This window comes from Mus musculus, chromosome 2 (genome assembly GCF_000001635.26).
Source record: "Mus musculus strain C57BL/6J chromosome 2, GRCm38.p6 C57BL/6J".
NCBI classification, from domain to species: domain Eukaryota; kingdom Metazoa; phylum Chordata; class Mammalia; order Rodentia; family Muridae; genus Mus; species Mus musculus.
The window spans coordinates 29,871,810-29,897,168 of NC_000068.7; the positions used below are offsets into that span (position 1 = coordinate 29,871,810).

Below are 25,359 nucleotides of genomic sequence, written 5' to 3' on the forward strand. Positions count from 1 at the left end.
CACCTGATTTACTTTTGTTTTTCAAAGGTGGGTGTCTTGGTGCATGCAGCCCACAGAGGGCAGAAGGGGGCCTGGAAGCGAACTCCACTTAGTAGTGAGTCACCATTGGGTCAATGGGTTTCCAACTCAGGTGCTCTGCAAGAGCTACCAGTCCTTTTTTTTATTTTCGAGACAGGGTTTCTCTGTGTAGCTCTGGCTGTCCTGGAACTCACTCTATAGACCAGGCTGGCCTCGAACTCAGAAATCCGCCTGCCTCTGCCTCCCAAGTGCTGGGATTAAAGGCATGTGCCACCACCCCCCAGCACTCTTTTTTTTTTTTTTTTTTGGTTTTTTGGTTTTTTGAGACAAGATTCTTAGATCTGCTACTTGCTCTGCTCTAAGCCAGCATCTCAGAATGGCCCTTTGTCAGAAATGGTTAGCCCCTTCTCATATCTGTATCCTGTATCCTGTATCCTGTATTATGTATGTATGTATGTATGTATGCATGTATGTATATATAAGTGCACATGCCATGGTATGTGTGTGCATGTCAGAGGATGGCTTTCCAGAGTTGGTTCCTTCTACTGTGTGGGTCCCAGAGACTGGATTCTAGTTGTCAAGCTGGGCAGCAAGTGCCTTTACCTTTCTAGGCGCCTCTCTCTGGCCCTGGTTAGATCTCTGTGTGCTCAGAGCTACTCTGAAGAAATTCCCCCTCAGTGAACTCTGGTCCCGAGTCTGAGACAGGATTCCCTGTGACACTGTCCTTCTCCAAAGTTCGCAGATACAGACAACATTCTTACTAACAACCAGACACTGAAGCTTCTCATAGATCGGCAGCTGCCGGTGGTGGCCCCGATGCTGGACTCTCAGACCTATTATTCCAACTTTTGGTGTGGGATCACTCCACAGGTGAGACTGGGTGAGGCCCCAAGAGCCCCAGGGGGAGGATAGATCCTGAGGCTTCAAGGCCTTTGAGCCAGGATAGGCTTGGCCTCAGCCCAAAACATTCTCTCTTCCAGGGCTACTATCGCCGCACGGCTGAATACTTCCCTACTAAGAACCGCCAGCGCCAGGGCTGCTTCCGGGTCCCTATGGTCCACTCTACCTTCCTGCTGTCCTTGCAGACTGAGGAAACAGCCCGGCTTGCCTTCTACCCTCCTCATCCCAACTACAGTTGGCCTTTTGATGACATCATTGTCTTTGCCTATGCCTGCCAGGCTGCTGGTGAGGACCAGGCCTTCTTCAGCAGGCCTTGGGGACCCCTAGGCCTTTGCACCTGCTGGTCCCCCTGCTTAGCCAATCTCCATCCCACATTTCATCCTATCAACTCCTGCTGGTCCCTTGGGTCAAACCACCAAACCCATTACCTTTCCTAAATTTACTGCCTAGTGGAGGAGAAGGGCTAGTGGCTGTCCCCATCTGTCACTTTTAGGTATTGCTTCACTGAGGAGATATTTATGGAACACTCACTGTGTGACAGGCACTGGGGAGAGAGTGGTAATCAGGGAATCTCTGTCCTCCCAGAGCCTGCAGTCCAGGTAGTCAGAGGCCCTCACACATCAGATTTATTTTATTTTGTGTATGCATGCTTTGCCTGCATGTGTGTCTGTGTACTGCCTGCATGCGTGTCTGTGTACTGCCTGCGTGCATGTCTGTGTACTGCCTGCCTGCATGTCTGTGTACTGCCTGCATGCATGTCTGTGTACTGCCTGCATGCATGTCTGCATACTGCCTGCATGCATGTCTGCGTACTGCCTGCATGTATGTCTGTGAACTGCCTACATGTGTGTCTGTGTACTGCCTGCATGTATGTCTGTGTACTGCCTGTATGTATGTCTGTGTACTGCCTGCATGTATGTCTGTGTACTGCCTGCATGCTTGGTGCTTCCAGGAAGTGGTGAGTCTCCATATGGGTTCCGGAAATTGAACCTCAGTCCTTTACAAGGACAAGTGCTCTTAACCACCAAACCAACTCTCTGTTCCCCAAGAAAAAGTATTTTGAAGCAGAAAGGCCAGCGTATGTGAAGACCCCGTGATAGGAAGGAGCCTAAGAAGGCAGGTGGTGGAGCACAGTGAGGGTGCACAGCGCAGGCGAGGCAGGATAGGAAGGCAGGGCCAACCTGGGAATGGATGGGCACAGACCTGGTCTTTAGCCTGCCAGTGCTGTGTTGCCCTCAGAGGGTCATATGATCAGATGGTCACATGATCAGACTGGCACTAGAGGTCACACTGGTGGTGTGGCTGTGTCCTGCTCCCTCCTCTTCCTTCCCTCTTATGCCTTTGATGCAGGGTCTCTCATGAAGCCTGTTGGGACCATTAAGCCCCAACAATTCTTCTCTCCATCCCCACAACCCTGACTGGGTTTACAGGCACACACATGTCCAGGGTTTTTTGTTTTTTTTTTTTTTTCTTCTTTTTCTTCTTTTGTTGTTGTTTTGCATGTGTGTTAGATTCAAGCGCTGGTCCACAGTGCTGAGCCATCTTCTCAGCCCTGATGGTGGTTTTTTCTTTAATTTATATCTTTGTGCTGGGCGGAGACCTTTAATCCCAGAACTATGGAGGCAGAGGCATTGGATCTCTGAGTTCGAGGCCAGCCTGGTCTACAGAGTGAGTTCCAGGACAGCCCGGGCTGCACAGATAAACCCTGTCTCGAGTGTGTGTGTGTGTGTGTGTGTGTGTGTGTGTGTGTGTGTGTGTGTGTAGTGTTGGGGATGGAACCCAGAGTGTATCCCTAGGCTACACTCCAGTGTTATTTTTCTGTGTATGCCACTCTACCACTGAGCCATGTCCCCCAACCTGTCAGTATTCTTTTTAGACAGGGACTCACTATATAGCCCTGGCTAGCCTGGAATTTATTCTGTAGAACAGGCTGGTGTTGAACACAGAAATCCACCTGTCTCTGCCTCTTCAGTGCTGGGACTAAAGATGTGTGCCACTACCCCTAGCATTGTTATTTATTTTCATTTTGTGCATGAATGCTTGTCTGCTGATATGTATGTATGTGTACCACCTGGGGGACAATGCCTAAGAAGGCCAGAATAGGGTGTTGGATCCCCTGAAACCAAACTTACAGGTAGCTGTGAATTGAACTCAGGTCATCTGCAAGAGTAAGAAGTGCTTTCTTTTAGTTGCTGAGCTATCTCTCCTTCACCCCATAATTATTTTTAAGAAGAAAATTGCTTAGAAAGGAAATGTTTGGCTGTGAGTGGGATAAATCCAATCCCAAGGGCACTGGGCATAGTGGCACATGCCTTTAATCCTGGCACTCCTGATTTCTGTGAGTTCAAGGCCAGCCTGGTCTAAATGAGGAGTTCCAGGCCAGCCAGGGCTACAAAGTGAGACCCTGTCTCAATTTCCCTTCCCTTACCAAACCAAACCAAACCAAACAAAACATCCCCAACCACTCCAAGGAAGAACTGAGGATGAAATGGAGGCAATGCTGTCGGACACCCTGACAGAGAAGGCTGTGCCCATGGGATCGGGACCCAGACCAAAGCTTGGCTAGGGCTGTGAAGACGATCTGGGGAGGGGAGAACTTTCCTGGGGGTCAGGAGGGAAGGGCCCTGGTTGTCCACCATGATGAGGTGCTGGTGAAGTCTGTAGTGTGTAGGCAGGTAAGAGGAGAAGTGCTGGAAGTTCAGCCCAGTGCCCTAGCCACTGTGGCACAGCTGGGTCGCTGACCGTGCCTGCTGAGAGCCTCGCTCCAGCACTCACACGGTCTCTCACTCTGCAGGGGTCTCAGTGCATGTGTGCAGTCGCTGACTGTGCATGTCTGAGAGCCTCGCTCCAGCACTCACACGGTCTCTCTCTCTGCAGGGGTCTCGATGCATGTGTGCAATGACCATCGTTACGGGTACATGAATGTGGTAGTGAAGCCCCACCAGAGCCTGGAGGAAGAGAAGACGAACTTTATCCACCTCATTTTGGAAGCACTAGGTGAGGGCTGGGGTCCCTGCTTTCCCACAATGCTCCTTTACTAGGTCTAAATTTAAGCATATTTGCATGCCAGCCTTGGTCTGAACTCATGACGGTGAGCAAGCCCTCTTCCCTGCAGCACCTCAGGGTTCTGATTTGGCCTGCTAGCTGTTCTGCTGGTGCCAGAGTGAAGCTGGGGCTGGGCTCCAGGGGGGGGGGGGTCTATGACCAGGAGTCAGTAGAGACTCATGCCTGGGCGTTGGGGGTGTTGTTTCCTTTTTCAGTGGATGGGCCCCCCATGCTGGCCTCAGCTCATGTATCTCGGCCCCCAAAGAAGCTCAGCAAAATGGGGTTTGATGAAGTAAGTTTCCAACCTACAGAACTGGAGTGGGGTGGATAAGGAACCCTCCCTTGAGCTCACATCTGCCCTCCTTGGACTCATGTCTACTCTCTCCAGGTCTTTGTCATCAGCCTGGCCCGCAGACCCCAGCGCCGGGCTCGAATGCTGAGCTCTCTCTGGGAGATGGAGATATCTGCCCAGGTGGTAGATGCTGTAGATGGCAGGTGAGGCTCCCAGGGATGCGGCTTGGGATCGTGACACCCATCTTGAGATCCTAGGAGTGGACAAGCAGACCAGTAGAATGAGCTTCCTAAAGATCCAGGAGGTAGCCACATGGGGCCTGAGTCCTGCTGTCTCAGGAATGCCAGAGCAGGCCAATGAGGACAAGATGTCCTCCCTCAGCCCACCTGAGGGAGAAAGGTGCAGTGCAGAGGCCCCCCAGGGCCTGGGTTGAGGGCTCTCACATGGCAGCTGTATAAACTCTGGGAAACTGTCCTATCTCTCTGCTAAGGGGTAGGCAGCCTCAGGGATGTTCTTCATGCTAGAGTTAGGTCCCTGAGGGGCTGGAGCGTGGAACATGGGTAAAGTCTAGCTGTGTTCCACAGGGATTCAGTGGCCAAGCTACAATTGCTGCCACGGTCACATGCCTCAGATGCCAGCTGCTGTTTGCTTCAAACCCTAGGTCCCTTTTGTTCAGATATATACAAATATATATACATATATATATATTTCAATAGATAGGTAAATAGATAAATAGACAGATACACATACACACATACACACACACACACACACACACACACACACACACACACACATATATATATATAATTTCCCCATCATTCTTTTGGGGTTTATTTAGAAAAATTTCAAGTTTATTTGTGTGTGTGTGTTTTGCATATATGAGGGCGCATACATGTAGAGATCAGAGAGCATGTTTTGGGAGTCATTCTCTCCTTTCACTGTGGGATCTGGGGATTGAATTCACATTTTCAGGATTTCTAGTCAAACACTGTGTCTTACTGAGCCACTGCTATCCTTCTGGACCTTGGTTTGTTTTTCTTTGTTTGAGACAGGTTCTCATGTAGCTAAGTTTGGCCTAGAACTCCTGATCATTCTGCTCCCAAGAGCTAGGCTGCTTTGTTCTGTCTGTCTGTCTGCCTGCCTGCTTGCTTCTTTTCTTTCCCCCTTCTCTCTCAATATAGGGTCTCACAAAACTCTAGCTGGCCTGGAACTCACTATGTAGACTGGGCTTGGCCTCAAACTCACAAAGACGCCTCTCTGCCTCTGCCTCTGCCTCTGCCTCTGCCTCTGCCTCTGCCTCTGCCTCTGCCTCTGCCTCTGCCTCTGCCTCTGCCTCTGCCTCTGCCTCTGCCTCTGCCTCTCCCTCTCTGCCCCTCTGCCCCTCTGCCCCTCTGCCCCTCTGCCCCTCTGCCCCTCTGCCCCTCTGCCCCTCTGCCCCTCTGCCCCTCTGCCCCTCTGCCCCTCTGCCCCTCTGCCCCTCTGCCCCTCTGCCCCTCTGCCCCTCTGCCCCTCTGCTCCTCTGCCCCTCTGCCCCTCTGCCCCTCTGCCCCTCTGCCCCTCTGCCTCTGCCCCTCTGCCCCTCTGCCTCTGCCCCTCTGCCCCTCTGCCTCTGCCTCCCAAGAGCTTGGCTTGTAGGCCTGCACCATTACACCTGGTCGCCCTGCAGGTGTCTTCCCTTTACTGGGCCTTGATGCAGAAAGGATTAACTACTTAGACTGCATGTCTTCCCCATCAAGCAGAGTCCGTAAGCCCATCTTCCTGAGGCTTTCTTAAGGAGACTAGAGTTCTCTCAGCCCAGGCCACGTGAAGGAGCTACAAATCTGGATCCTCCTTTAATCCAGGCTCCTGTGTGATTCTCTCCAATGTATATAGGTGAGGCCCCTCTGGCTGCATCTCTGGTTAGCGCTTGTTACCCATGTATGCTTGTGTCTTGTAGGACACTCAACAGCAGTATCCTCAAACATCTCGGTGTGGACCTGCTCCCTGGCTACCAAGACCCCTATTCAGGCCACACACTGACCAAGGGTGAGGTGGGCTGCTTCCTCAGCCACTACTCCATCTGGGAAGAGGTGAGGATGCCTGCCCTCTGGACCATGCCCTTCAGGGATGCCCGAGAGGCTGGTTGCCTTAGTCACTTGGTTGCCTGGCATGCAGATGATTGCATGAGTGAGTCGTGAGGCTGCCATGGTTACCATTCAGCACTGAGTGGTGGGGACATTTATCCCACTGTCTCTATTCCCCAGAGGGGATTCTCCCTTAGTAACACAGAGTCAAGGAAACTGTGTCCGTCTCATTCTTGTAAGAGAGAGTTCCCATGAGTGGGGAGATGGCCCAGTGGTAACATGCTGTCCAGGGAAGCGTGAAGACCTGAATACAGGGTTAAGAGCCCACCAAAAGCTGTGTACAGTAGGTCACATCTGTAACCCCAGTGTTGGGGGACAGAGCCTGTGGGTTTGCCTGGCAAGCCAGTCAAGATGAAGTGAAAGGTCACAGTTCAGTGAGTAACCCTGCCTCAGAAATAAGATCTGAGACCCCTCTGCAGCTCACCCAGCATGCCTTCCTTCTCTCTAAAAACCACATTCTCTTTTTTTTTTTTTTTTTTTTTAAAGATTTATTTATTGATTATATGTAAGTACACTGTAGCTGTCTTCAGACACTCCAGAAGAGGGAGTCAGATCTTGTTACGGATGGTTGTGAGCCACCATGTGGTTGCTGGGATTTGAACTCCTGACCTTCGGAAGAGCAGTCGGGTGCTCTTACCCACTGAGCCATCTCACCAGCCCCAAACCACATTCTCTTAACCCTCGTGATTTATTTTTAGTTTCTGTGTATGGGTGTTTAGCCTGCATGCCTGCCTGTACACCTCAAGTATACAGTGCCCTTGGAGAGTTACTCATGGTTGTGAGCTGCCCTGTGGGTCCTGGGAATCAAACCTGCATCCTCTAAGAGCATCACGTGCTCTTAACCGCTGAGTTAGCCCTCCAGGTCCTTAGAAATATATTTAAAAATATATTTAACAAACTCCAACTCTGCTTCATTGAGGGGGGGGGTGGGAAGAGTGAGATGAGCCTGGTGGCTCACACATTTAATCCCAGTGCTCAGGAGGTAGAGGCAGGTGGATCTTTGTGAATTCGAGGCCAGCCTGGTCTAGAGATTGAGTTTGGGACAGCCAGGGCTACACAGAGAAACCCCGTCCAAAAAAATAAAACAAAGCTAAAGGAAAGCAGTAGAGAAAGAGACCCCGACACTGACCTCTGGACTCCAGATGTAAGTATATGTACACAGTAAAGGAAGGTGACACAGTTCACAAGAGGGACCCAAGGCTGCACTTTGTGTGTGGGTGGGAGGGGCGCTGGAGGGGAAGGTGGTTCTTACATATGTACTAGTTTGTCCGTGCCTGGGGTCAGATGGACAGTGAACCTTCCAGACAGAAGAAAACGGGTGTGTCAGAAGTGGAAAGCGGGAGGCCCTGGGGCACTCAGTCTCAGTCCCTGGCTAGGGCACTACTAGAGAACCGGAGGGCACTGGGTGCCCAAGGGTGCCCCTGCTACTGTAAGACCCCCGAAGCTGGGCCTCCGCTCAAGTCCCGGGATGAGCTGGCCAGCACCCCAGTGTCCCGATAGAAAACCACACCTGATGCAAACTGCAAGAGGTTTTATTATCAGCTAGCTGAGGACGAAGTCCCTCCGCCATGCAGGGCAGGGGAGTTCGACCCCCAAGCGGTGACAGTAGGGGGCTTTTAACAGCTAGCTGAAGAGTTGAAAGAGTTGGGAGGAGTTGGAAAGAGTTCTTCTCTTCCGGGTGTCCTTGGTGAAATTTACAAGGCAGGAGTGGGGAGTGAGTTCTTTCTGAATTTTTATCTCTGTGTCCTCGGCACAGGAAGGCAGGCATCTCTGGTTGTAAAGTATAGGAAAAAAAAAAAGGTTTTTTGCTGGCTATAGAGAACAAAGAGCTTCTTTCTGGCTGCATTTTTAGAGATCAGGGAAAACAAGCTTGGGGACCATCCAGGGGCTTTACCTTCCAGGGAGAAACGCTCTAAGTCGGTGTCTCACACTACCTAGCTTTTCCTTTCTTCCCCCTCCAGGGAGTGTATGCGCATGTGTGATCTTTTTGCTCCTTACCATCTGTGAACAGACTGAGGGGATGACTCAGCTGGCCTTTCACCAGCTGATTTCACATTCTTTCCACATTTTCTTCCATAGTTACAGAGAGTAGCTTTCCTTCATAATTTTAGGAGTAACTTTGTGGAGTCTCTCACACACCCCTACCCAACCTGACTTCACGTGACAAAGCAAGAACCTGTGCTTCAATCTCTGAGGCTGAGCAATCACACTGGCCCTGAGAGCTTTACATTCAGTGACTGTAGCAAAAGTCATGACTGCCACCAGGATTCTATCAGCGAAGCTGTGGTGTGCCAGCCCAAGGGCCCTGAGTGCCAGAGCAAGATGGATTTCAGTCCCTAGGCAGCGGGAGCCCCAGCATGCTTTGGGAGCTACAGGACAGCGCAAGTCTTCAAAGTTCTCTCCCTTGTCATGCATGCTGCAGGTGGTTGCCAGGGGCCTGGCCCGGGTCGTGGTGTTTGAGGATGACGTACGCTTCAAGGACAACTTCCGGAGGCGGCTAGAACGGCTGATGGAGGACGTGCTGATTCAGAAGCTGTCATGGGACTTGATGTAGGCAGGCTGCCTCTCAGGGCGAGGGAGATGGCACATGCCTCTGGGGTCTGCTTTTTTATGCGAGGGTCCCAATGAGCCCTTCCTGCAGAGCCCAGCCTTGTCCTATCTGGGAAAGGGCCAGGAAACCCCTGCCTCTGTAGGGACTCCTGACACTTTTGCTGTCATTTGCAGCTACCTTGGCCGGAAGCAGGTGAACCCTGAGGAGGAAGTGGCTGTGGAGGGGCTGCCTGGTCTCGTGGTGGCCGGGTATTCCTACTGGACACTTGCGTACACCTTGAGCCTGGCAGGCGCTCGCAAACTGTTAGCATCCCAGCCCCTGCATCGCATGCTACCTGTGGATGAATTCCTGCCTGTCATGTTTGATCGCCACCCAAAGTGAGACCTTGGTCGGTTAGGGCAGGGTCACCCTAGCCAGGAGCCCAGTGCAAAACCCCTTAGTGGGCAGCTACAGAGAGGGAGATGTTCACCCACACGGTCTAGGTCACCTGAGAGTTGCTAGGGTGTCAGACTCAGCGAGATGTGGACACTGAGCTGTTCATGTCCACGTGGGTTTTATTTTTAGATTTATTTTTAATTTTTAATTACGTGTATCTGTGTGTGTGTATTTGCATGTGAGTGCAGGTGTCCAAAGAGGCCAGAAGAGGGCATCAGATACTCTTAGAGCTGGAGTCCCGAGCAGTAGAGAGCCACTCGATGTGGGTGCAGGAACCCTGCAAAAGCAATGGCTGCTCCTAAAGGCCGAGGCGGCTCCTCGGCTCCTTGGCTCCTGTCCACGTGGTTTTCAACCCCATGATTTCCCTGTACTGAGCCTCAGTGTCCTCATCATGGGATATTAAAAATGCCACTTCTCAAGTAGCTATGAGGACTAGCAGGGAGGTCAGAGGTACTGCAGACAGTCAAGGCCCCAGCTCTGGGTTGGAGTCCACTTAAGAGTTCTTCTCTCACTTCACAGTGACCAGTACAAAGCATACTTCTGGCCTCGGGACCTCCAAGCCTTCTCAGCTAGGCCTCTGCTTGCCTCCCCCACCCACTATTCGGGAGACGCCGAGTGGCTCAGTGACACAGAGACATCCTCCCCCTGGGACGATGACAGTGGTCGCCTCATTAGCCAGACTGGCTCTCAAAAGGCCCTTCGTGGCCCCCACCTGCACCTGACTGGCAGCAGTGGACACAGCCTCCATCCTCACCACAGGGATGAACTGTAGGTGAAGCTGGACCTAGAAGAGGACCAGTCCACGGCCCGGGCTTCCCTTCTCAGCTCTCTCCTCCTCCCTCCTCCTGCTTCTCTCCCATCCCCAACCCACCTCTTGTCTACTTCTCTCTGATTTCTCTAGCTTTGTCTCTGTCTTGTCTCTGTATCTGCCTCTCTACCTGTCTGTCTCTCTCCATAGCTGTTGACATCTCTACATCTGATTTTCCTTTTCTTTCTCTTGCCCCCTTGACCGCTAGCCCATGAGGTCCAAGTGGGAATCCAAATGAGCGATGAGAGGGGAGAGGAAGAGGTGACAGCCAGCAGAAATCTGACTGTTATTTTGGGCTCAGCTAGTTTTCTGTCCTCTGGACTCATTCCAAGGGAGGAGAAGCACTCAGAGACAGAGTCCACTCCTGAAGGTCTCAGAGTGAAGACACTAAGACCCCCAAGACTTTTTTTTTTTTTTTTTTTTTGTGACAGGGTTTTTCTGTGTAGCCCTGGCTGTCCTGGAACTCACTTTGTACACCAGGCTGGACTTGAACTCAGAAATCCGCCTGCCTCTGCCTCCCAAGTGCTGGGATTAAAGGCGTGCACCACCACTGCCTGGCTACCCCAAGACTCTTGACTCTGCTTGCAAATTTAGAGCCAGTGGGCTCAGGGACAGGGAGGCCTCAGCCTTTGGGGTTTCAAGCTGGCTGGAGCCCAGAGTCCTGCCCTCTGAGGACCCAACTACTTTGCCTCCATCTACCTCCGCCTTGGTGATTCCCTCCCTGCCTCACATCTGGGGCCCATTAGCACCCTCTTTCCTGGTTGGTGGAAAGTGCAAGAAGATGGGAGGCATACCTGGTGCTCAACACGCAGTAGGCCTTCAATAAAAGCCACTTGCATTAGCATTTTATACTTCACTTAACAGCTGAGCCTCTTTGTGTCTCTCCAGGCCAGGGCAGGACACCCTCTGAGCTAGGGAGGGAGGGAGGGCAGAAGAGGAGGGGTCAGGCTATCAGGCAGTTGCTTCCTGGATGGACAGCCATGTTCCTTTGGATGGATGGAAGGTATAGCTCCTGAGAAGAATGAGCGCCTCTGTTCTGTGCTCATCTCCATCCAGCCTGGGGTCACACTTACACTCCTGCCCTTTGCATTTCTGCTGTGTCTGCAATCCTAGTTCTGTAAGAAGCCAAGTTCTGCCTCTGGAGAGCCAGGGTTCTGCTCTGACCCTAAAGAATAAGCACCAGCAGAAGTCACCAAGTGACAGAGCATTAACCTGGTGGGTCAGGGTGCTCTTTGTGACTTCTGGACCCACAGTGGAGAAGAGAGTATGGGAAATTTAAACTCAATCCTGTAGGCATACATTTTTTTGCAACCTGCTTTTAATAAGGGTCCAACCTCTCCTTTAGCCCACCACCCAGCAGAGGCAGTGGAAGAGAAAAGTCATTAGGATATGGAGGAAGCAGACCTGTTTACCAGTCCTTTGAGGGTGAGCTTGATCTTTGGGTGCAGTTCAGTCCCGTAGCAAACTCCAAATGCGACTCAGCAGCTGCAGACCAGTCCTCTAGGCAGGCACGAACCAGCAGCTACAGTCCAGCCTTTTCAGCAGGCAGACACCAGGCACGAACCAGCAGTTGTAGTTCAATCCTACAGAAACCACCAGGCTTGACAGTGGGCCCCAAGGGAGGGAGACTGCAGAAGTGGCAAGCAGCTGCAGGAACCTCATGCAGTTCTTGGGCGAGCTTCTCACAATGGCAGCATTACCAGAGGTTGAGCTCAACAAGCTATGTAAGTCGAACCAATACGTGCATGTCGTTAAGTGAAGAATAGTGAGGTGAGCAAACCGAACCACTGCTCCCCCTCCCATTGTCTGTGGGGTGGATATTTATGGTTCTTCATCAAGAGTCCTTTCGTGTGTCTGCTCCAGCAAAACACCCTTTCACCTGTGCGGCCCAGCAAAACATATGACATAACTACTAACTTCACAAAGAAACTAGAAGCGTCCACTCTACAATCTGGATGCTGTGGCCACTCCATCTGAGGTGGCAGAGATGTTAGAGGCTACTCCACATGCTTTTGCCCTTCTGTGTGGGAAAGGGGGACTTCTCTCCACTAGTCACAGAGGACCAGGTTCTGGGCCTAGCAGCACTTAGATGGCTGGAAGAGTGAGGGGAAGGGATTCCCTGTCTTGGTTGGGGCTGACTTAGCACCTGCTAGTGCAAACAGGTTATCTCCCTTAGAGGAGCTCATTTCCTACCTGTCTTCCATTCCACAGCAGCCCTTGAACATGAGTTACGTTAGCGAGCACCCAGACCTGGCAGAGTCCGCATAGTACCTCCTGAGGTTGCGCTGCCAGTGCACTGCAGCCCAGGAGAGAGAGGTTCAGGACCTGCCATAGCTCTGAGGACTCTGGGCCAGAGGTGAGGCTGTGATGTTTTGTTCTTCTGAGGGTGAAAATCTTCCTCTCTGGATGTCTGTAATCTAGAGCAGGTAACATTTTCATTCATCCTGTAAAATTTGATTAGCCTCTCGGGGACTGAGCAGGGGTGGGGGTGGGTTCTAAGGATTCAGCAGTAAACGAAACTGATGAAAATGGGCTGTCAGGTGGACCTGGAACCCCTGTCCAGCACACACAAGGTGTCTCCCATTACCAGTACTAAGGACAACAGATACCACAAAACAATGAGAGCCTGATGGTGGGGGCTGGAGAGATGCCTCAGCAGCTAAGAGCACTGTCTGCTCCTCTAGAGGACCTGGGTTCAATTCCCAGCACCCACACGATGGCTCACACTTATCTTTAACTCCAGATCCAGGGGATCCAACTTCTTCCTCTGACCTTGTACCTGCACTAATATGTGTGTGCATGTGTGTGTGTGTGTGTGCACACATGCACGCCCAAGTATACACACACACACACACACACACACAGACAGAAATCTTTAAAAAAATAATAAAACACAATAAACCTTATAAACAAGTAAGAAGTCAGATGTGGTTATGTCCTGGGCAGCAGAGACGATAGAATTGCAAGTTTGAGGCCAGCCTAGTTCACATATCCAGACCTGAGAATTTATGTTTTACTTTTTGTTTTATTTTGTTTTTCAAGACAGGATTTCTCTGTGTAACCACAGGTACAGAACTCACTCTGTGAGGCTGGCCTTGAACTCATAGATCCACCTGCCTCTTCCTCCCGAGTGCTGGGATCAAAGGTGTGTGCCACCACTACCAGATGATTTGTGTTTTTAATAAGTCTCCAAACTCTGCTGATGCTGTTAGCTCATGATCACACTCTGGCTACAGTACAGTCACTAAGCATAGCATCTATTCAAGGTTCATAAGCAGTGAGGGACAGCTCAGAGGATCCGAGAAGGGCAAACCTTGAGGGCCTGGGAGAATTTTCCCTCCTGGCCCCTCCAAGAAGACACAAAGGTACCAGGAAGAAAGAGCCAGTTCCACTCTGTAGCACTGATCGTCTCTCCCTAGGCTGTGGCAGCTGCAGCAGGGCCCTGAAGCAGGTGTTCCTGGAAACAACCTAATCAGGCCCTTGGGTAAATGGAGAAGCCTTAGCCAAGGGGAATAAGACTTCCCTCAGGCCAGAGTTGTGTGGTTGGGGCTACGACTGGAGTCCACAAAGACTCCTTGAAATTCACAGAGAAGGAAACTAACTACCTCATCCAGTCTGATGGATCATTTTTCTGTGGACTCTTGACCATGAGTTTTATTTTAGTCTTTTCTTTTTTCTTCCTCTCCTCCCCCTCCTTTCTTCTTCCTTCTTTTTTTTTATCCTTGTCCTCTGCATCTTCCTCTTCTTTTCTTTTTGAGACAGGGTTTCTCTGCATAGCCCTGGCTGTCCTGGAACTTGCTCTGTAGACCAGGCTGGCCTCAAACTCGTAGATCCACCTGCCTCTGCCTCTTGAGCACTGAGATTAAAGATGTGCAACATTACATCTGTTTTAACAATATTTGAAAAATTAATTTTGTTTGTCTGTATGGGTACATGCACAGGAGTGCAGATGCTTGGAGAGACCAAGAGGGGGTCAGATACTCTGAATTGTGAGCTTCCTAATCTAAAGTGGATGCTGACTGTGGGTCCTCTGCAAGAAATATTTTATGTATAGATTTTAACTACTGAGCCATCTCTCCAGCTGCTCCACATGCCTTCTCTTCTTTCCCATTCTGTGCAAGCAGAGCAGAATCTCTTTTTCCTTTTCTTCCTTCTCTCTCTCTCTCTCTCTCTCTCTTTCTCTCTCCTTCTTTCTTTCTTTGTGATAGAGTTTCATTATATAGCTCTGGCTGGCCTGGGACTCACAGGGACTTGCTTCTCTCTTGTGTGCTGGATCACCTTGTGTCCCAGCATGCCTGTTTTGTTTGTTTATTGCCAGATTGGAGATTCTAAGCTGTTAAACTCTTACTCAAACCCTTCCATGGCTCTCCAGGAGCTGAGGGCCTGAGATCTGACACCAACGCCTGGCCTATTTGGCACTTTATGGCCTAGTTCTGCTGACCTGGGCAGAATTCCTCGCCACTATGACCATAACACTTCAGAGGACTGAATACTCCACAGTGCTGCCCTATAGAACATTCTGTATGTGCCCAGGCCTGGGTGTGCTAACTCCATACCTGTTGCTCTCTGCTTAGAACCCGCACCCATCAGTCACACTTGCACACAGCTCTCAAGGCCTTAGCATCTCCAATACCATCACCTCTGGGAACTCTCTCCTGCCTGCCTAAGACGATAGGTCCTGTTTCTCCCTTTCCCCTCCTCCTCCCACTCTTCCCACCTCCTCTTATTCCTGTCTGCCCTCTCTTACAGTAGCTGAAAGACTTGCAGCTCTTTGAAAGCTACCACCTAGCATCTGAGTGGTTTGTACTCCTACCATTCAAAATACTAGCATGTGCTTCGACTGTCCTCTCAGCTTTAAGTACACTCGAAGTTTTTTTTTTTTTAAGATTTATTTATTGTATGCTTTAAGTACACTGTAGCTGTCTTCAGACACTCCAGAAGAGGGCGCCAGATCTCATTACAGATGGTTGTGAGCCACCATGTGGTTGTTGGGATTTGAACTCAAGACCTTCGGAAGAACAGTCAGTGCTCTTAACCGCTGAGCCATCTCTCCAGCCCCCGACACTCGAAGTTTTACTTATTTGTATGAATGCTTTATCTGTGTGTGGTGTGTGTGCTCACTGGCTGAATGACTAGATCCCTCTAGGGGTCAGAACTGGGCATCAGATCAACCAGAACTGGAGTTACAGATAGTTGTGAGCCACCTTGTGGGTGCTGGGAACCAAAGCCAGGTGCTTTGCAGGAGCAGCCAGTGTTCTTAGCTGCCGAGCCATCTCTCTAGCCCCGACAAGTATGTGTAAAAATAAACCCCCTTTGCTTCCTTCCTCATTTCACCTTACTGTGGTGTCCTTGAGCTTCTGTCATCATTTTCCAAACCTCCTAACTTCTAGCACCTCAGGAATGACTCCTCTTTTTATTATTTTTGGCTCTTTGAGACAGCGTTTCTCTGTGTAACCTTGGCTGTCCTACAAGTAGCTCTGTAGAATAGATTGGCCTCAAACTCATAGAGCTGCATGCCTCTGTCTCCCAAATGCTGAAATCAAAGGTGTCTGCCACCGCCGGCCGGACTTCCTCCAATACCGTCCATTTTCAGACCTTTTATTGCAAAAGTCAGAAATAGCTGACTAACAGGGAGGACTGTTTAGACTGTTTAGTATGGAATAGACAACATAAAAGCTTTCCTTGTCTGGTTTCATTAGTATGATAGGTCATGTACTCCTCTGAGACTGAATGGCAGGTGCTAATGTGCCTTGAATGTAGCACGGACTTAGTTCAATGAATAGGGACATGCTAAGACATGAGCAACAATTCCATTTGGAAGTAGCAAAAGGATATTTCATTATTTTAACTAAATCGAAAAGTCTTGCTATGTAGACCACGCTGGCTTCAAACTCCTGACCAAATCAACTTGTCTCAGCCTCCTGATAGAATTCTGAGATTATAGCTATGTACCATCGTGTTTACAAAGGAGACACTTTACAGACATGTTTGAGCTGCACCTTGAAGCAGGTTGTTTATCTTAGGCAGCAAGAAGCACACATACATCTGAAGGCAGACCAGAAGGGCAGCTAAGGGTGGGAAAGTGTGTAGATATTAAGGGAATTTCATTTGGTAGATTTTTTCTCTATGAAATAGGGAACTTGATGTATGGAATGCAGAAGAGACAAAAGTTTGGAAAAGCCTCTGTTGGTAATTGTCTAGAGAGAACTGCTGGACAGAGTGGAGACAATGATTCGTGGAGATTATAACACGCACGTGTTACTGAAAATTGAATCTAGGATTTTGCTCAGGTCAGGCAAGGGTTCTAACTCGGAGTTCCTGTCCCCAGCTGTATGCTCTTGCGGAACCTCAGGATGGTAGAGATAGGTAGGACTGAGGGATACAGACTGGCCTTCAACTAACTCATGGCCATCTCCCTCCTTCATTGAGATTACTGGCATGAAAAAAAGAAGAAGAAGAAGAAAGAAGAAAGAAGAAAGAAGAAAGAAGAAAGAAAGAAGGAAGAAGGAAGAAGGAAGAAGAAAGAAAGAAGAAGAAGAAGAAGAAGAAGAAGAAGAAGAAGAAGAAGAAGAGGAGAAGAAGAAGGAAGAAGAAAGAAAGAAGAAGAAGAAGAAGAAGAAGAAGAAGAAGAAGAAGAAGAAGAAGAAGGAAGAAGAAAGAAGAAGAAGAAGAAGAAGAAGAAGAAGAAGAAGAAGAAGAAGAAGAAGAAGGAAGAAGAAAGAAGAAGGAAGAAGAAAGAAGAAGAAGAAGAAGAAGAAGAAGAAGAAGAAGAAGAAGAAGAAGAAGAAGGAAGAAGAAGGAGAAGGAGAAGGAGAAGGAGAAGGAGAAGGAGAAGGAGAAGGAGAAGGAGAAGGAGAAGGAGAAGGAGAAGGAGAAGGAGAAGAAGAAGAAGAAGAAGAAGAAAGGCTCGGCTTGCTGGTGTACTCCTATAACCCCAGCAAGCAGCAGAGATAGGCAGATTTCTGCTCAAACGCAGCAAGTTCCAGGCCAGCCAGGGTTGCACGCACAAAATGAACCGTCAAGGGTTGACGAACAAATATGACATGGTAAGACTGCCCTGCCGGCTGTGGAGGTGGGAAGGTAGTTCACGCTCCAGGGAGGAGCTGGTGGGAGCACAACTACTGTGTTGGAGTTAAGGTGTCAAGGAAATGAGGTCTACCCAGCCCGGAGGTTGTTAAAGTCTCCCAGAATCCAGGGCGGGAACGTGAGCCTCGTGACAGTCCCCCACGATTGGCTAACAGGGAAGCATAGTTGAGAAGATGGCGGCTCAGCAGAGAGAACCTCAGCAGAGCAGGTCCGTATAGAAGCGGCGTACGGTGTGCGGGAGGGCGGCAGGGGCGTGGGGAGTGCGGCCTCTTCCTTCGGTTTGGGGCGTGTGGGAGAGGGGTACAGTTTGTGGAGTGTGCACAAGTTGTCTGCACTGAGCGGCCGAGGCATAGGAATGGCTTTCCAGAAGCCCCAGCCTGTCGCTTGTACAGACGCCCTCTGCGTCCAGCTTCCTCCTGTGTTTCGAGGGGAGCGCGTTAGGGTTCAGGATTCAGGAGGACCAGGGCAAAATGGCGGAGGGGACTCGGTGGCCTGAACGGTGGGGCAAGACCAGGCCGGCTGGCGCGGGAGGCGTCGCGTGTCTCCCTGACGACGGGGCGGTGGACAGGCCTCGTGACCCAGAAGTGGGCGGAGCGTCCCCGTGTGGGGCGGGGCATCTCTGTGACGCTGGGGGCTGGGCCTAAATGGCGAAACCCGAGAGGCTCCGGGGGGGGTTTGAACTGGCCAATGGGCGAGCTGCCGACCGGTTGTCGGAAAAGGAGGCGGAAGCGGGGAGGAGCCGCCGCGGGAGCCGGACTGCATCCGCCGCGGCGTCTCCATGGCACGACCCTGGCCTCCGACTTCAACGACTTCATAAGGAGACGGTTCTGGGCGCAGCCGTGCCGCTCTTGGTGAGAGGCCACGCGGCGGGGCAGGGCGTAGAGTGCCGCGGGTTCAAGCCCCGCGCTCCCGGGGCTGGCTCGACCGGGCACCGTCCCCGAGTCTAGGCGCGCTCCTTCCTGCGTCCGAACCCGGCCCGCCCCGCTCCTCGTTGGGCGCGGGCCCTTCCTCCTCCCGCTAACGGGCGGGCCGGCCGCCTCCGTCCTCTCCGGGCCATCGGCAGCGCTCTTTCCCTCCTCTGCTGTCCTCGGGCAGGGCTGCGCCCTTCTATGGGCAGAACCCCGTCCCCTCTTGCCCGCTGGTGGGTGGCCGTGCGCCCCATCCTCCCCGGAGGCCACCCCTGCTCTCTGCGGACTGGGCCGCAGCAGTTACATGCGCTCGGGGTGGGCAGGCCTCCGGGGACCCTCCAGACCAGCTCCAGGGATGTGGGTGATCCAGGAGCGGTCTGGCTCTCCATGCCGCCCCGCCTAGGCCGCCGCTCCACCCCTTCCATCTATTGGTTCTCCCTGGTAGCTATTCTGCCGGGAACGCCCCTTCACCTAGGAGACAGTTGCCCAGGCACTGTCCCGAAGATCCCTCCAGCTCCCTGTGCGGGTTCCCGCCCCTGGGGGGCCCACTTGGGGCCTAGCAGTTCTCACCTTCTTCGCACTCCAGGCAGCCCTCAGGTTTAAACCCTAGTAGCCGTCGGCCCGCTATTCTTCCCGGGTGGGGTCTGGGCATGCTGGTCGTTGTCCTCCTTTCAGTGACGTGGCCCCTCACTGTCCTGCCGCGCCCTCCACCTGCCTCCTGGCGGCGCACTCGGCACCCCGCAGGTCGCTCAGCCTCTCCTGTCTCCCTCCCTCCCCACTTTGGCAGGACAGTTGCTGTGCGACTTGGACAGTAGAGGAGCGCCTCCCAAGTTTTCATCCAACTGCCACCCCCAAAGCTTCCACCCTCCTCCCCTCAGAGAGAGGACGTTTGATGCCCGGCCCCTGAGATTCTCATTGGCCAGCCCCTCTGGGTCCCCCTGAGCAGAGCCTGCCGACCCAATTGCCCATCTTTGCGGCTTTGATGCTTAACCATGTCTGCCTCATCCTCAGGCGGCTCCCCCAGGTACAGCCAATGTGGGGGGCGCCTTTGCAGTAGGGCAGGGAAAGGTGGTCAGGGCTCCCCAGGCCAGGCTCAATGGAAACTTTTTTTTAGTTTCCCAGGTACTGAAAGTCTGGACCCAAAACACTTGAAAGTGACTTTGAAAGGGGAGGAGTAAAGACTCCCCTCCCCCGCCTACAGCTTACTAGTAGCAAACAAGATCACTCTTAATGCTTTGAGTTCAGCTTGGCTTCAGACTCACTAGGTAGTCAAGGTTGTGCTTGAATTCCCGATTCTCCTTTCTCCACGTCCCATGTGGTGGCTTAAAAGCGTTTCCCACCATGGCACCTCTAAACTAGTGTTAAAGTGAGCAGAGATATTATAAGTAAGTAGAAGGGGGGAAAACTTGAGGTTCTACTTTGAACAGTCTTCTTCCGAGTGGCCGTCCGGCTCGCTCAGTAGTTGTTTGTGAGCCGAGCAGAGTGCAGACCATGGTGCTGTTGCTTTAGGTTTCAGTCTTCCCCCTGAAGAGCTGGTGAGGTCGGCAGAAGGCTATCTGGGAACTGTGAGGAGGCAGTGGGCTAGGTTAGCTTTAACCATTGCAGACCGTTCTCCCCCAGCCGGGACTCTGGCTGGACTGCTGGTCTGGAGCACAGTATTGGCTGTTTTGCACTTGTCGTATTGGGCTGCATATGTACAAGCAAGGCTCTGGTGTGGGCAGTGAGTGGACCACGTTGGGAAGTGGGGTCTTCGTATGCTTCAGCAAGGGTGTGAGCCTTCCTTTTACAAGCTGGTGTCCCAGTGACTTTGCTCCTGAGCTGCATGTTTTAGGTTAACCTGTCACTGAACGCTTCCCCAGAGGAGCTTGGGGACTGTAACCCTTGTTGAGACTGGTGCCTTGGCAGCTTTTTTTTGGGTCACCTGATTGGAGATGACAGGTAGGCTTTCAGCACAAGGTCACAATACATGTGATGCGATGGCAGGTTTAAAAGGCCAGCCATGCAGACAGCCTACACCTGGTATCACCCTCCTGCTGAGCACACCATGCGCGCCTTGTGCTCATCTACAGAGAGCCAGGGGACTCAAGACTGCTGCTCCAAGCTGCCGACGCAATAGCCACCACATGCAGTGTGCCATTTCCCAAGAGCTGAGAAACAGGAGAACCTTGGCTTTCTGCTCATAATCTGGTTCTTGTGCCCGGGTGCAGGTTTCCATCGTGTGGGAAGAACGGAGTAACGAGTCTCACACAGAAAAAAGTCTTGAGAACACCTTGTGGCGCACCCAGTGTAACTGTTACGGTAGGTGACCCTCACAACGGTACCATCAGAACTGCTTCTGCAAGCCTTTGCTAGGGACTGCCCAGGTGCTCTGTATGGAGCTGGGAAGCATGGCCTGCTTGCTGATGAAGGAAGGAGTCAGGTGTGAGGAGGTTGTCTTGATAGCCTTCCAGGGACATCCCAACATCTTTAGAACAGATATTTTAAAAAGAAAAAAAAAAAGAAATAAAAGCATGAGAGAGAGGTGGGATGGGGGCTGCCGGCGGGCAAGGCTGTTCCTGGGGTCCAGCTCTGCTCACGTTTTCTCTGGAGTCTCTACACTCTCCTCACACTTGGCATCCCCACTGGCCTCCTCTGTGCCCTAGTGCCTTGCTTGCATGTGGCCTGCATGCATCTGCACCTTAACCATTTTGAGTGTTTCCCACACTAACTCGCATGTCTGGTTGGAAGATACAGCTTTGCAGCCGACCTGCACTAAGTCCAAGGCGGAGCTGCCCAGTCCGTCTGGCTTGGGTGGAGCTGCAGCTCTGAGGACCCTGCTTGTGCTTTTAGAGAACCTTGTCCTGAGCGGACCTGGAGGCCTTCAGCTGAGACCTCTGCAGAGTCAGCCTGAGTGTCACGCCAGCCGTGCTTCCTGCCTGCATGCCAGTAGTTGGTAGCTGTCCTGCTCACTTGGTGGCTGAGCGTTCAGGTGTCCCCAGAAGCCTCTGAGCTCTGTTTTCATGCCTAGTTTACTCATCCACAGATCCATCTTTTTTGTGTTGCCCTCCCCTGCCTGCCAGAAGTGAACCATGAAGGACCGATCTTCAACTCCCCCCTTACATGTTCACGTGGATGAGAACACTCCTGTCCACGTCCACATAAAAAAACTCCCGAAACCGTCAGCAGCCAGCAGCCAGGTAGGAGCATGGCAGCGGGGCGAGGTCATGGCTGCAGATCCTGTCTCCCAGCCCAGTCTCCTCCCACTGCTGACTCCAAAGGTTTGGGAGACACATTTTTTTCTGGAGGTCAGTTGCCTGGTTAGAAGGTAGGCCTTTGGTTCCCAGCAGCAGCAGCAGCAGCAGCAGCAGCAGCAGCAGCAGTAGCAGTAACATTACTCAGAAGAGGCCCCTCTGCAAAGGTGGCATATGCCACCTGAGTGACACTGGGCAGCTGGGCCTGGAGATGACTCTAGTTTTGTCCCCACAGAAATCTCATAAGCGCGGAATGAAAGGGGACACCGTGAATGTACGGCGGAGTGTCCGGGTGAAAACCAAGGTACCTTGGATGCCCCCTGGAAAATCATCTGCCCGGCATGTGGGATGCAAGTGGGAGGTAGGCTCAGTCTTGTTCAGGCTGCTCTTCTTGGACTGGTCAGTCAGATTCTAGCAGGCCTCAGACTTGGTATGATTGCAGAGATTCCAGTGAGCCTCATTGACTGGGTGCCTTTGTAAACCCTGTAACTTATGGCACCACTTAGCCTCTTGCAGCTTTGCTGGGTGGTAGATCCTGCTGTTCCACTGTAGACATGAAACAGCTGGGAGCTGACATGCCCGGAGTCTTACAGAGAGAGCAGCAGAACTGGAGTTAGGACGCTGTCTCATTTTGGAGACTGAACTCAGCCTCTGCTTTGCACATAGATTTACATGTCTGTCATAGTATCTGAAGTATAATTAACATGGAGGATGTTTACGTGTGCATGTGTACATAAACCAACCTATAAAATAGCCAAGAAAATGTTGCTGGCCATATAGATGATGCAAGCATTTATCCACACTGCTTTGGAACAAATGGAGTATCTTCAGTATTAATACCCAAGATACTGTGTCTTATGCTATATCTTAACAGTGTTTATCCATGTACCTGCTCAATCACTCACCAACTCATCCACCCACTCATCCATCCATCCATCCATCCATTCACCCACTCATCCATCTGTCCATCCATCCACCTCCAGCCTTAATAAGCCATCCATATAATGAATCACACACGGTACATTTCTTGGGCTTGCCCCGCATTGTCAGCACGGGTTCTAGCTACAAGCCTGCCAAGACATGTTCTTTGTCAGGTGTGGTGGCACACGCCTTTAATCCTAGCACTCGGGAGGCAGAGGCAGGCAGATTTTTGAGTTCAAGGCCAGCCTGGTCTACAAAGTGAGTTCCAGGACAGCCAGGGCTACACAGAGAAACCATCTCAAAAAAACATCTCAAAAAAAAAAAAAAAAAAAAGAAGCTAAAATAGTTTTCAATTCTGTTCTGAACAAACTCCTTCCTTAATCAGTAGAAGTAAAGACTTCAAAATAATGCTTCGGTGTGTTGCCAACACCTTTAATTCCAGCACACGACACTTGGGAGGCACAAGCAAGCAGGTGGCTCTCTGAGTTCAAAGCCAGCCTGGTCTACTCAGCAAATTCCAGGCCAGCCAGGGTTAACATGGCGATATCTTGACTCATACAAAACAAAACTTGCTTAGCCTGCTCTTTTAGAGTCAGTCTTTTTCTTATAGTTGCTACTCTGAAAACGAGAAACCCCCAAGATGGATGTAATTGTGACATTCATAATCATCCATGGATTTGCAGTTCATTCCCAGGGAACCTGGGTACGCTCCGAAGTGCACGGAACGCGTTATGAGCAGTATAAAGCACAGGAAGATGGGCATCTCCGCCCGGGGGTGTAGCTGACTTGAGTGTATGCTTAGCAAGGCCTTGGGTTGGTTCAGTGCCCTATATTGCTTGCCTTCCTGAAAGGCACTGGGTCCTCAAAAGAAGGCTGAAATAAAAATGCTCCCTTAATATTATTTTATTACCTCAGTAGTAACCATTGAAAAGTAAAATTTCTGAGCATGGTTGTACACTTCTTGAATTCTAGCAGTCAGGAGGCAGAGGTAGGAGAATCCCTGTGGGTGTGAGGCCACCCTGGTCTACAAAGTAAGTCCAGGATAGCCAGGGCTTGTTACACAGAGAAACCATGTCTCAAAAAACCAACTGACCAACCAACCAAAAGAAAAAAAAAACATTTGAAACATCATGGTGAATGCCTATAATCCCAGCTTTTGGGAGGTTGAAGCAGGAGGATTGCTAAGAATTAGAGGCCAGCTAGAACTTAGTGAGGCTTTGTTTCGAAATCAAAAATAAAGAAATTGGAACACAAATAGCAAGGCATCACTCATTTTTATTGAATGGGAAGGAGTTTAGAGAGGTGCTCAGGGGTTAAGATCACTGACTGTCTTTGCAGAAGACCTGGGTTCGATCCCAGCACCCATATGTCGCCTCATGTCCCTACTCAAGCTATACTGCTTTCTCTCATGTGACACCCTCATCTGGCCTTTGCATGTATGAGGCACACACATGTTGCACAGACATACAAGCAGGCAAAACATGCATGCACATAAACTAAAAATCAGTAAATCATTTAGGCAGTGGTGTTGTGAGCCTTTAATCCCAGCACTCGGGAGGTAGAGTCAGGTGGATCTCAGAGCTTGAGGCCAGCCTGGTCTACAGAGCAAGTTCCAGGATAGCCAAGACCACAGAGAAACCCTGCTTCTAAATAAGTAAATAAACAAATAACTAAATTTTTTTTTAAAGATTTATTTATTGATTATATGTAAGTACACTGTAGCTGTCTTCAGACACTCCAGAAGAGGGAGTCAGATCTCGTTACGGATGGTTGTGAGCCACCATGTGGTTGCTGGAATTTGAACTCTGGACCTTCGGAAGAGCAGTCGGTGCTCTTACCCACTGAGCCATCTCTCCAGCCCAAATAACTAAATTTTTAAAAAATTAAAAAAAAAAAAATTTTAGAACAGAAAGAGGGTAAAAGATTACAATTATCCCATGTCACCAGGCACACTGATAACAAGTTTTTGAGACATTGTTGCTGTTGAGACAGGGTCTCAGGTAGCTTAGGCTGGCTTCAAATTTGCTATTTAGTTGAGGATGTACCACTTGTGTGCCTCATGTCCATGGAGGCCTGTAAAGGGCATCAGCTTTCCTGGCACCGGAGTTACAGATGGTGCCTGTAACCTGGTAGATGGTAATGTGCTAGCTTGTGAGCTGCATGTGGTGCTGGCATCAATCTGGTCCCTCAGGAAGAGCAGCCAGTGTGCTTAACCAGGGAACTGTTGCTCCAGCCCCAGTGTTTATTTCTATATATGTATTAAGCAGCTAGTGCTCTTAAGCACAGAACCATCACTCTAGCCTCAGGGTTTATTTTTATATATGCATTTGTGGGAGTGGACTTTAAATCGGGTGCCCTAGGTTCTCAGAGGCTTTGCATTGTCCTGGACTCGGACAATGGCTGTTGCTCCGAATCAGCTGAACATGGGTACTGACAACTGAATGCCAGTTCTCTACAAGAACAGGTTACCTTCTTCATGCTGAGCTGTCTCTCTTACTCCATCAGATCTTTTCAAGTTTTACTTTCTGAGACAGGGTCTTTTTGATTATCCCTGGTTGGCTTAAAACTCACTGTGTACCTCATACTGGCCTCACATTCAGAGATCTGCCTGCCTCTGTTGAGACCCCTGGCATTTACCATCATCCCTGACCTCCCAGCACCCCCCTCCTTTTTTTTGAGACAAGGTCTTTATTATTAGGTAGTTCTCTCACTGTCCTGAAATTCACAGTGTAGACCATGCTGGCCTTGAATTCCCAGAGCTCTACCTACCCTCTGCTTCAAGAGTGCTGAGGTAAATGCCTGTGCCACCACACCTAGCTCCTGCCCTTTTTAAAAATTAAAAAGATGTATGTCTAGCAACTGAGCCTACATCTCTAGCCTATTTCTAGATAGCTTAAAAATCACATATATTTATTTGTATGTGCAGGTACATGCAGGTCAGAGAGTAACTTGGTTCTGCCCTTTAACTTACTGTGTAGAGTTTGGCTGTATTTGCATAGAAGCCATGTGTCTGAACTTATGTGCATGCACAGCTAATTC

The 25,359-nt window shown here is 50.6% G+C and overlaps 2 protein-coding genes across 43 annotated transcripts in view; both read left to right on the top strand.

The window, feature by feature from the left end:
• Cercam (cerebral endothelial cell adhesion molecule) overlaps positions 1 to 11,031 on the top strand; it is a 37,747-nt gene extending 26,716 nt beyond the window's left edge. For 2 of the 5 annotated variants that reach the window (XM_006498476.4, XM_006498475.4), the window contains 9 exons: positions 754 to 888; positions 999 to 1,203; positions 3,796 to 3,915; positions 4,179 to 4,255; positions 4,352 to 4,458; positions 6,195 to 6,327; positions 8,804 to 8,931; positions 9,106 to 9,309; positions 9,887 to 11,024. In XM_006498476.4, coding sequence (XP_006498539.1) covers positions 754 to 888; positions 999 to 1,203; positions 3,796 to 3,915; positions 4,179 to 4,255; positions 4,352 to 4,458; positions 6,195 to 6,327; positions 8,804 to 8,931; positions 9,106 to 9,309; positions 9,887 to 10,139 — 1,362 coding nt within the window. In that variant the 3' untranslated portion in view covers positions 10,140 to 11,024. Of the gene's footprint in view, positions 1 to 753; positions 889 to 998; positions 1,204 to 1,707; positions 2,587 to 3,795; positions 3,916 to 4,178; positions 4,256 to 4,351; positions 4,459 to 6,194; positions 6,328 to 8,803; positions 8,932 to 9,105; positions 9,310 to 9,886 lie in introns of those variants that run through there. The other 3 variants (NM_207298.2, XM_017319356.2, XM_006498478.2) reach the window with 3 other exon arrangements.
• A 6,173-nt stretch (positions 11,032 to 17,204) lies between these two features.
• The window catches only part of Odf2 (outer dense fiber of sperm tails 2), a 42,733-nt gene continuing 34,578 nt past the window's right edge, over positions 17,205 to 25,359 (top strand). For 3 of the 38 annotated variants that reach the window (NM_001177659.1, NM_001113213.1, NM_001113214.1), the window contains exons 1-4: positions 17,911 to 18,112; positions 20,377 to 20,467; positions 21,192 to 21,345; positions 21,635 to 21,760. In NM_001177659.1, the coding sequence (NP_001171130.1) occupies positions 21,238 to 21,345; positions 21,635 to 21,760 (234 nt within the window). In that variant the 5' untranslated portion in view covers positions 17,911 to 18,112; positions 20,377 to 20,467; positions 21,192 to 21,237. Of the gene's footprint in view, positions 17,470 to 17,910; positions 18,113 to 18,148; positions 18,403 to 18,447; positions 18,767 to 18,956; positions 19,194 to 20,376; positions 20,468 to 21,191; positions 21,346 to 21,634; positions 21,761 to 25,359 lie in introns of those variants that run through there. The other 35 variants (XR_003951354.1, XM_017316301.1, XM_017316283.2 and 32 more) reach the window with 32 other exon arrangements.